The sequence below is a fragment of the Formica exsecta genome, unplaced genomic scaffold (assembly GCF_003651465.1).
Source record: "Formica exsecta isolate Colony F162 unplaced genomic scaffold, ASM365146v1 scaffold218, whole genome shotgun sequence".
Lineage (NCBI taxonomy): Eukaryota > Metazoa > Arthropoda > Insecta > Hymenoptera > Formicidae > Formica > Formica exsecta.
The window spans coordinates 789,486-801,166 of record NW_021849477.1 but is presented as its reverse complement, the minus strand read 5'-3'; the positions used below and the strand labels follow the sequence as shown (position 1 = coordinate 801,166).

The following is an 11,681-nucleotide window of genomic DNA, read 5'->3' as shown; positions in this document are numbered from 1 at the left end:
TAGATTTTAATTAAAGCACATGTTTTTCAGGATTTATTCGGTATAATTTCATTATAAATTTACTTTGAGACATCTTATATTATTTCTCTCTACATTCTTCTTGCTAGGAACATCTCGTTGTTCCGCCTTCATTGTACGCTCTTACGAACGACAGTATTCTTGCCTGGCAAAACTAAGCTTGTCGCTCGATGAGATTCGAATAGTTACCCAGCCAGAAACATGAAGAAGTAGATGGGTGATAGTGAAAGAGAAAGAGAGAAAAAGAGAAAGAGAGAGATTGGGAGGAAACGGGGATGGAGAGATGGAGTTGTTCGCGATCCGGGGACAAAACAGGATGCTGTATTGACGCAAAATTATTTAGACGAAAATACTCGCGCTCGAAACAACACCAAGCAACATTCTTGTAATTGCTAAGAAGCTCTTTCGTGCTACTAAAATTACAGAATTATTCCAAAAAGAACTGTTAATAACATAAAAATGTTTATATGGAAAGTTCTAATATCGATATATCATATTTCAATTTGTCATCATTTTGATAATAATGATTATTACGATAATTATATTGATAGATTGTACAATAGAATATTTCTCAAATTAAAATAATTTAAGAACAAAAAAAGTCGGATAACTTTTCGATGTTTGCAGAGACAATCTACTTATAGTTTTATGCAAAATTATTCTGTAGCACTCTTTTAGAATTTGCGGAAATTTAGCATTTAAATGACGATATGAGATTTAAAAAAGATTGACATTTTCTACGCTTAGGGCGCGGTCCTTCGTGGAGAGCTAACGAAGGAACTCTCTTAATAAGCGTTGACCTCGTTTTCAATTTCCTTCGCCAATCGAAGAAAATGCTGGATCGCCGTCGACTATCTCTGTCGAGTACTTTTTAGCATTACTTTAAAGGAATCGTGCGGGCTCAGCAATTCTGTTCTTGCGAATCTTACGCATTGGCACGTGGCCAAAATCTTTCCACCCGAAACCGGTTTTGTTATCTTTGCCGCCGAGAGAATGGCGTGTTCTCTTCTCTCGCGTGTAATCTTATAAAATCCTACGTCTTTCTCTTTCGCAAGTAAAATACGAATCTTTAAAATCAAGACTCGGGTGCGCTTCGCCGAAATGCCGTAGGATCCTTGGCGGTTTCCTGTGCCCTCGCGCTTTACTTAACTTGTCCAAAGAACTTTTTACCGAGATCCGTCTTTCGACTGGCTGACCGTGAGTTTTGAAAGCAAGATCACAGGAAATCGTTTTTCTCAGAAACACATATAAATCACTTAATGTTTGGACAAATATATATCTTTTTGACATCTTGTTTAAATACAAATAATTTATATTTTTAACAAATAAATCACAGATACATATTTTTATGTACATTTTATGCGAAATTAAATTACATTATTTTTATTCGTACAAGCGATTATTTCGGCTGATGTTTTAGATAAGAGCGCTCTGCTCTTACGTCGTTTGGCAACGCGATCTCCTTTTACGATTCGAGTTGTAGGAGCGCGCATTGCAAAGTCGATATTCCTTGCGCGACGAATCGTGGAACTCTTTCCGGATGTATTGGGAAACGCAATGAAAAGTTCACGTAGAGACTTGGATCGCGCGCCGGGAAACTTCTGTCTCGAATTACTGAGGCAGAATAAATAAGCAAAACGGGATGTACACGAATCAAAGGATCCTCTCTCTCTCTCTCTCTCTCTCTCTCTCTCTCTCTGTCTCTCTTCCTCGTCTTTTCCTCTGCCTCTACCTTTCTTTGCTTCTTTCACCGTGTAGGAACTCTTTAACGAGTACCAACGATAATAGATATACCCCTCTTTCTCTCTGTATCCCTGGGCGTTCCTCGTTGACGTTATTATTATCGTCGGCAATTATAAAGACATCGAGCAGGGTTATATCTTCCTTTCCTTCCTCAACTTTCTCTCGATCAACGAGTCACTCGCAAAAGACGAGCGACGCGAGACGATCTTTTTTTTCCAATATCTGCACAGCGTAAAGAAAAATGCTACATAACTTGCAGAATCCAAGAAGGGCTTGCTCTCTCACGACACGAGACGAGAAGGCGTTAAGTCGCGCCAACATTGTATAATAAATCCGTCAGAACGACGCGCGTGAAGTAGGCAGATCAGATTGATTAACCCTTTGGCGAGATACACAAGACATGTAATTACCTAACGACTTATTCACGATAACGCGATCATTAATTCGAAATTGCACGACTGAGCTCGGCGCCATCGTCGTATAGTGTTATTTTTCTATACATAACGTATACGTGTGGATATAAATATACAATATATATGCATACACTTAAGCGTCTTATATATTTGGCAGACGACGATATATGGCGGAGAAGGTTGCTTTGTGTAGGTAATAACGCAAGTGTCAGGTGAGAACCGAGAGGCGGGTTTCTCGACATCCCTCGCTATTTCTGCTGATTAATCCGGAATATATCCGATGCATGCACGCACATACATGCGTGCAAATGCACTCGCGCGAGTAGATGCGAATCGCTTTTGGATATCAAGCGTTGTCTTATGCAACGCTCCGAGTTGAGCCTAGAGCCTAGCCTAGTTGCATCGTGCGTAATGAGCTAGAGAGCTTGAAATGGCTTCGAATCATACCGAGACGATTAAACAGCCCGTTTCCTGTGATTATCCAGCTGTTCATTCGTTTACACTTTGGACACGTTTGTCCTCCGAGCGGGATATTAATCCTTTCAGCGCAGCGATGCGAAGGTGCAGCATGGCATTAATTGCACATTCGAGGATTCTCGTCGTTCCTCTCTAAAGCCCGGGGATAATAACGCGTTCTTTGTGGATTTTTCATATTAATTCCGATATTAAAAGAGAGTTATATATCATTTGACAGATTAATTCTTCGTTTTGGTGAATCAATTTCATAAATCATCGTTTAATCATAAATCGAACGGAACAAGTACAAATCATTATTTAAATCCGCTTTCGATTATTTATAATTGGCGACAAGACAAAATTCTATTCGTGATTTTATGTACATCGCATATACAATATATCCTAACATATATTTTAAATATATGTATATATTTTACTTCTTTAAATGTTTTCTGCATTACACATTTAGACATATAAAATTATAAATAGAATTTGTTGCAAATTATAGCTTGTCTAAAATCGACTTTAATCATAAAACGTACAAAACAAATTATTATTTTGTTGTCATTATTTAATTATAAATTGTACGAAATAAAATACAAAGTGTGTTAGTTAAGCATAAATTGTACAAAACAAATACAAAACTGGGTACAATATATATCTGTAGTCTCTTTCTCATGCTCTATAAAGTTATTATATATAAATATTTATTGTATATTATATCTTATATTTGTGCGCGCACATATTATTCATCTAATATTTTTTTAGTGAATTTGCGAAATGTTTCCGTTCTGGCAATTACACGTTTGCGTTTCGCAGATGAAGAATGAGGCTTCGTCGTCTGCATGATCTGCAATCGCGCGCGAATCTTTCTCTCTCTCTCTCTCCCTCTCTGCATTCCCAGCAGTATATCCGTCTTCTTCTCTTTTACGTTTCACTGTGCCAACCATCGTCATAAAGTCAGCCAGGCGCACAGGACGAGGTTTGCTGCAACAACCCTCCAAACCCGTATTATTCCCTCCGTCCATCTTACTCCAATAAACTCAGCTTCCTTCTCCCGCCATCTCTCTCATCGTCTCTCCATTTCCCGTTGTACAACCCCTCTGTATCTCCCTTACGCGTTAACTCCTTTTTCCCCGTCATTGTCCGTATGTCATGAAATGCACGTAAAGACGTACCTGGTTAGTTTTACGCAAAGGAGAGAGGAAATGCGGGAAAGGAAGAAAAAGCAAGAAAGAAAAAGCCTAAAAGTGCAAGCGAGACGCATGTAGCGAATCCCGTATTCTCGCCCCTCTTGCCTTCTCTCTATCTCCCGCTTGGTTCGCGCAGCTCGCTTTCGCAGGAACTACTATGACATCGAGGAGAGCCGCGTTGGTGCAGAGTTCGTCCGGGGTTAGACTATTTCATTATTCTATCCGAGAATGGCATACAGAGCTCAAGTTCGGAGGGTGAGGGGTTTCGCATCCGTGCGACCCTTCGGGAGATTGGGAACTGTTAAGTCAATGAGATACATTTACGTTACCATATTGATTCAACGTCATAGCTATTCGCTCTTCTTTCTTTCTCGCTTTTCGTCCGAGATGATTTTATTCTGCATTCGCGTTGTATCAGAAAGAAAAAGAAAAGCAAACGGCATTTATTAAAGAAATACATAGAAAAACATTTTTAATGTTCTTCGAATTTTTTATTATATATCGGATAGTAAAATGCGTAACGCTGGAAGAGCAAATAATAATTAATAGATCTAAGTTATAAAATATGAAAGAAAAATACACGCGATATCCATTATGCGTTTTCGATCTAAATTAAATTTGCTTTCATTCTTATCAAGTTATCAAGTACATAATTTTTATGTCTTTCTGATAAAGATTCCCACCTCATTATTCTCAAGCTCTTTATATAACGTGAAAATTTATTTTTCATTTTGTTTCACTATTTTTACTCTTCTATCTTCTCGCGTTTCATCTCGTTATTTTTGTCTCCCGCCTTTGTCACTCTTGTTACACCATTTTCCTCATCGACTCGGCTTCTCGCTCCCTTTGCAACAACTCAGCTGCTTAGGGGCGGCATGATCAGCCCTTGTCGGAAGGGTGTCACGGTAGTTAGCCGACACACCGGAGTTTACGATAGAGCGACGCGACGTCGTAAATTCCTCGTGCATTGTTTGGGAATTTGCAAACGCTAATCGGTCCTCGTCGTGTTGACGAAAGGCGCGTCGACAACGTCGTCGTTGCCGTCGACGATGTTATCGTTGCTATCGTTCATCTCTTCAAGATTGACGTCGACGAAGGTCTCGTCCATCGTCGATGGATATTCGCGGAATTTCACGCCGTCGGCCTGGCAAAATTTCTCAAATTCACGGCTGATGTCGCGCTGCACATTTATCGGATCGCTCGAGGAAAATGACTGCGCCGATAATCTATCCCTGATTCATATTGAAATATCGCAGGAATATTATTAGATTATTTCCCTTGCGCGCTTAGAGAGTATTAAAAATAATCGGGCATTTTAAAAGCTTTTCATAATACCCAACTACGTTCCATCTGATGTCCGATGATTTTCAAAAGTCTCATATTTTATTTCTATATTGTACAATGCGACACGGATTTATTTATAACCGATACATATTTATGTATACATTTATCATCGCTGACGATTATCGCACGTCGATTAAAGAGCATTTAGGGATTTAAGCGCGCAACACTCGCGTGTTACAGCGAAAGCGTGATCGATTTAATCGCGCGGCGGAATACGTTTAACGCTTTATCAAATAATCAGATCTCGTAGAACAATGGTCGGCAGATTAATCGCGTATATGCATATTATTCGCGTTTCGACGACGGGCGTAAATCCTCGCGGCGGAGCTGAAAATAAATACTGGTTCTCTATTTTAAAGTTTTACAAATACCCTGTGCTCCGATTCGTACTTATGATTTAATTTATACTTAATTTAACGTATGAATTTTATGCGCACCCCGTGTGTTATATACGAGTATGCTTATAAATCAGTTCGGTCGACATCTTCTATCGCGTGTAACGTGCACAGGAGTTGTTGCCCTGCCGGCGCAGCCTCTCTACCCTCCGGTGGCGCGATGTGCAAACTCCATTATAGGAATTTTCCCTCCGAAGGCTACAAATATTTTACGATCGATCGGCTAAAGGGAGAGACGGGTAAGCGCGCTCCGACGTCGCCCTCCGAAGGGCGACCGAGGAAAATCGAAGAGAATACCGCTCGCTTGCCTGCATTACGATAGGTCAGCGTTGAAGTTGCAAGTCTTCAAAGAACCCATTAGCTGGCACAAAGTGACATAAATCGTGCTTAAACGCGATACGACCGCGCGTTTAATGGGCAACTAGATTATCGCGGTAACTTGAGAATAAGCCTCCCTCGCTTAAAAATATTCCACTTAATCTTAAGCTGTCTCCTGTCGTGAACGCGCGCCTGCTCTTTACGATTCACGATAAGCTCTGTGTTATTTTTTTTTAATCGAACGAATGCACCGCGAATCTCTTGCCTGCACGATATCGCTCTTTGCGCATTCGCTTATTTTTTTTTTTTTTTAATTATAGAAAAAAGTTGTTAACTTGGCATTGAATTGCATTAATTTTTTTTATAATTTTTAAATTCTCTTTAAGATAGAGAAGCATACCGGAAGAAGGCTGCGTCACACTGATGAAGTCGAGATTAATAGCGTTTCTCGTTCAATTACTCTGACGTGAATTTACGATGCCGCTAATGCTGTTACCTTAAAATAATGATTTTTAGAGACGAAAGCGACCTTCGCTCCACGATGAAAACTAGCAGGCAGACAATGGAACGGTGCATTATGCGCATATCGCGACGTATAAATATTGAGAACTATAATCAGAAAGCATCTTTTATTATTTATTTAAGATCATTAAAAACACCAAAAAAAAAATAATTTTATTTACATATTCCAAATTAATTTTGCATGCAAAAATCTCAAATTACGAAACGAAACATTTTCTCACGATCAATTATTACGTCATCGCATAGTTTAATCGAAACAAACATATACAATAGTTGATAATTTCATAGAACAACTTTGAGGCTTTAAACGATCTTTTAAAGCGCTTATCGATAAACTCGGCATTGTTTAATTCAAGCAGAGTTAATCCGTTAAAGTCCATAATTCCCTGAAACTTGTTGACGAAACTATATTGTTCTGATTCACAAATGCTCTGATTCGTGCCGCGCGCCTCTGCCATATAATAATAATCATTTTCAGTTGTATTTTTATAATATATAAAAATCTACGGGGTGCGTATAAGTGCAGCTACTAATTATGCGATTAAAGTTACCAGCGAGCTTTAATGGGTTGATCGGCGAAGGCAGACAAGCGAGAGATTAAAAATGCCGATATCGGAAAGTTCATATCGATCGGCGTAGAGCAAAGCGTAGAGAAACTTTCGAGATCAAGCGAGAGAAACTTTCGGGAGAGACGTTAGAGAGAAACGCGTTAGAGAAATTGACAGAGCCCGGTTAACGGTAGGAGAAAGAAGGGGTTTGAAAGAGGGTTGGGAGGGAGATGCTACGCGTGGCCCTTCTTGTTTCATCTGTGGATAGAAAGCTGCGGAATATCAGCGAAATTGCTGCTGGAACCGCTCCTTGGCGGCGATGCGCGTATTCGACGAGTTTCTCGGTTTGAACGCGCTTTATGCGACTGCGAGTATCACCGTGGCTGAGAGGGAGAGGAGGGGGGTATAAGAAGCGGATATAGAAGATAAGTTATTGCTCGTCGAGATATGCGCGCGGCTACGTATTTCCTTATATACTTCCGCTCGCGCGCTTGGCATCTTCCTCCTCATTCCACCGTTCTATTGTCGGCGGGATTACCCGTTGAAGGGTGTTCATAAACGCCGGCGGTGGTATTGCGTCGTTCGTCTAGATTTAAATCCCATCCATTTGCGGCTGGCAAATCTTATATAATCGCAGCCGGCAAAGCGTATCGCGCTCGACCTGATGTTTCATTCACATAAACGGCACGTATCTTCGGGCTCGTTACTTTAGGGAATATCTATACGATGTGTTCCGAAATTATCGACACTATAAGAAATCACGAGTTTCTCGATCGTTTCGTTGCCGATTTTTTATCAAATGGAGCGTCATTTCTTTCAACTCTTTAACTTTTAAGTATAAATATCTTTTTTTTTTTTTTTTTAAACAATTTTTATATTAAAATTTTGTTAAAGTTAATAGTTGGTAATTGAAAGAACTGCTAGTGTCTTGATATTTTTATTAAGGAAAAAGTGAACTTGAAATTCTCGTCAGAAAAAAAAATCTGTTTTTAAAGTATTACTTATGTATTCTTGTGGAAATTCCTATACATCTTATCAAGCTTATATATATACGTGTATGTCAGTTTGTGTCTGCAAAAAACAGATTAATAAAATCTTTCTTCAGTCGTCATACAAAACATTTTGCATAAAACTCTGCTTCAAGATGATGATTGCACGAATGAATATTAGATTCTTCAACCGTTATGCGCGATTGCGTATTTCTCACGGATTCGGCGGCATTTTCCGTTCCTATGGATAAAACAGACTGGTTGCAGACGGTATTTTAAAGAAAAGGGTCAATTCCACGCATAACTCCCGCGTTCCTGGCATTTCTCGCAGTCTGGCACCATCGAGCGTGAAATATTTCCTGCTCGAGAATACGGAAGATACGCGTTCGACGAAAGACGCATCTAACGCAATCGACTGTCTCCTCTCTCTCTCTCTCTCTCTCTGTCTCTCTCTCCCTCCCATATTTCATCATATCTTGTGCTTTCTCCATTTCCTTATTATTCCCTGGCAAGTTTCTCGCGAGTTTAACAGTGGATCCTCGTTTCAGTGTGCAACTTTCTTTCAGTTTTATTTATTTCTCGAGTACAACACGATTGTCCGTTTTTTTTACGCGACGCGTCCACTCGATGTCAAAAGAGCGGCGCTCGGCGAGGGGTAGGAAGATGAGGGAGAATGGGAAAAAGAGGGTAGATAAAAAGAAGGAGACGGGCAGGAATGGATTGCAGAGATTGTATATACACAGGGAGAAAAAACGAGATGTGATGCTGTGTCGACCGGAATTGGTCGGCGGTCCACAAGCGGCTCACAAAGGGACAACTTTGCGCGAGAGATGATCTTGTTTATACGTACCGGGTATCGATTTACCGAGATCGAGATACTCTCGCACAGACGGGCTCAGGAATCCGGGCGGCACGGCCGGCGCTTCGTTCGTCGGATTGTTTCTCTCGTCCACCGGATCATCGTAGTAATAATCGTCTTCGTCGGGATCGAGCGGCTTTGCTCGCTTCGACACTTTGTCGCCCCGCCCGTCACGTGTACCATCTGTAAAAGAAACATTCAGCTATAATATGCATCCAACGATCGACAAGCGTGAAAAATTGGAAAAAACTTAAAAACCGCCATTTAAATATTACATTTATTCTAAATTGTATCAGATAATCAAAATTCGAAAAGTGCTAAATTTTTTTGTTGGATAATTTATCTACGATTAAATTTATAGAATTTCAAAATCTTTAGAATTAATTTTTCTTATGATTAAAAGAGATTTGTAACAGCGTCTGTATACTCGATATTTAAACATTTAAAAAACTTGTTTGTTCATTTTGAAGTCGATATCAAATTATAATTTTAAAAGTGAAAAATTATACGATTTTTTTTTCTCACGAATTAAATTAATTTTTTCGTATTTTACTCGAGTCTGCTAATATAGATTGATAAAATATACGGAAACCTTTTTTATTATTCATGCATTAATAAATGCACATGTATAACTCTCATCTGCATGTCCTAGCATATTTCCAGCGAAAATAGACTTTATCACAATATATCAAGATTTGGAGCTATTTATTAACCAAATGAGAAAAGAGACTTCATTATATTTCATTAATCTACTATTGAATGTGAATGGTTGTTTACGTATGGGAGAGAAAACTAATTTATTTTGGCATATAATTTTTCGCTTTTGATGTCATAATTTGATGTGACGTCAATGAGGGACCAGGAGCCTTAGGCATTCTAATTCATAAAAGTTCGAGACCTATGTGAACTTAGCACCCGACTTTAATAAACAATTTTTTTGGTACATGCATTCGATTACGCTCGGTTTGTACCCGTTTGTACCACTTTTTATTTTGTTTGTACCTCAAAGGGGTAAAAGTTACGAGAGGAAAGTGTATGCGTGGACGCAGTGGGTTCCGCCCCCCCCCCCACGGGGGGCTCCACTTCCGGAAGATATAACTTAACCCAAACCTATTTCTGATTTAAAACTAAAATTTGGTTTGGGTTGTGGAGTGAAAGAATTGAAATATCTCTAAAAATGGCAAAGTTAGCTCTTACCTCCACTTTAAAAATTCGGTATTTTCACTCCCGTAAGGGTACAAACGAAACGAAAAGCGGTACAAACGGGTACAAACGATTACGAAACAGCACCCGCTTTCAGATTTCGAATATCTTGAAAAATGACAAAGTTACCCCTTAGACGAATTTTTAATATTCCGTATTTCCACCCCCGTGGGGGTACAAACGAAATGAAAAGCGGTACAAACGGGTACAAACAACGCTTAATCGAATGGCATTTGGAAGATTACTGTATCTCAAAGTGGGGTGCTGATGATTTTTTAACCCCTCGTAACTTTTACTCCTTTGAGGTACAAACAAAATAAAAAGTGGTACAAACGGGTACAAACCGAGCGTAACTGAATGCATGTACCAAAAAATTTTTTTATTAAAGTCGGGTGCCAAGTTCACATAGGTAAGTTCGAGTCAAATTTGTTGCGCCACGGGACTAATGGTTGCGTTATCCTTCTAATTGCATTGTCCATCCGCCTTTCTTCCCATACTAATTCGCATGATTGAAGTTCTACTATGTATTTCTACTGTTATTTCCTTCCTGACGAGTCTCGTCTGTATGCTAGAAGAGAAAGAGCGGATCGGAAAGGAGAGAAGGAAGCGCCGCGCCTGCAGCCTCCGGGGGCTTGGTCATTTGAGCAATCTGAAATTTAAATCATTTGAAAATGCGGCCGACCATCACGAGGTGCCTCCCGGAGGTAAACAAATTTTTACAGTCTCTTTAATTCATGCGGAGGAACGTTTAATCGATATTGTCCACGCCGCCCGCTTGTTTTTCCTCCGGGTGGAAAAACATGGCTGCGTAATACCACCGCCGGTACTGCACAGATGCATACGGTATGGTATTTGCGTTCCAGATGTATTTCGTTCGATTCGCAAGATTCCTTCCTCCCGCTGAATATTAATACATCGTCGGCGGGAATTTTCGCAAAACCTTCTCCGCGCGCTCGAAACATTTGCGCTTTATACATGCCACGGTGCGTCTTTACCAGGCACGTCAAACATCCGGTAATTTCCCGGTAATACGTTCGAATGCACGATCGGATCGATGTCAAGAAACGGGCGATAACGGGTTCAACGAGAACGTCGTTGCGCCTGAAATTAATTAGCACCAGACTCCCGAGGCGTGTTAATTTCATTTACCGAGTACGTAGCGGAGTCGCATTGACCGTTTATACGAATATATCGTGAATAACGCAGTAGATATCGGTCCACAGTGGACGCGATGGTGGCCGCAAAACTTTGGCGGCCCTCTTCCCCGTAGGTATGTATCTCGCGAAACTTTGCGCCGTCCGTGGCGTGAATGGACCAAGTTTTGTCTCGGTCGGGGACTGGGTCAAGCCTGGAAAACCTTGAGTCTCTCTCTTTAGAATAAAAGTAGCTGCTTGCTAATATGAAAAGTTGCCGAGGAAACCCCGACGAGGATCGTACGTTTCTGTAAAAGTAATTAAAAAAATACCTAAGACTGTAGAAATTAAAACTAAATATCAAATTTTAAGAATTGAATAATGAAATTTTATCCTCTGCGCAACAATATCGTATTTATTTATATGTACGGAACGATTAGTGAAGCTTTCATCGCAGTTGTATAAAACAGGAGCAAATTCACGATCAGCGCGATAAATTCGATGCGTAATCGCGGTATGAATCCTTAGTGGGACGCATTATATGCGC

At 40.1% G+C, this 11,681-nt stretch overlaps 2 protein-coding genes across 5 annotated transcripts in view; one reads left to right on the top strand and one right to left on the bottom strand.

The window, feature by feature from the left end:
- The window catches only part of LOC115235369 (RING finger protein 17-like), a 147,449-nt gene that overhangs the window by 87,041 nt on the left and 48,727 nt on the right, over positions 1–11,681 (top strand). Inside the window, exon 1 of one of the 4 annotated variants that reach the window (XM_029807115.1) lies at positions 10,658–10,705. The exons of the other annotated variants lie outside the window; for them this stretch is intronic. Coding sequence (XP_029662975.1) covers positions 10,673–10,705 — 33 coding nt within the window. The 5' untranslated portion in view covers positions 10,658–10,672. Of the gene's footprint in view, positions 1–10,657; positions 10,706–11,681 lie in introns of those variants that run through there. 4 annotated transcript variants of the gene reach the window in all.
- The window catches only part of LOC115235378, a 58,345-nt gene that overhangs the window by 6,668 nt on the left and 39,996 nt on the right, over positions 1–11,681 (bottom strand). The window contains exon 2 of the mRNA XM_029807137.1: positions 8,790–8,981. Coding sequence (XP_029662997.1) covers positions 8,790–8,981 — 192 coding nt within the window. The remainder of the gene's footprint in view (positions 1–8,789; positions 8,982–11,681) is intronic.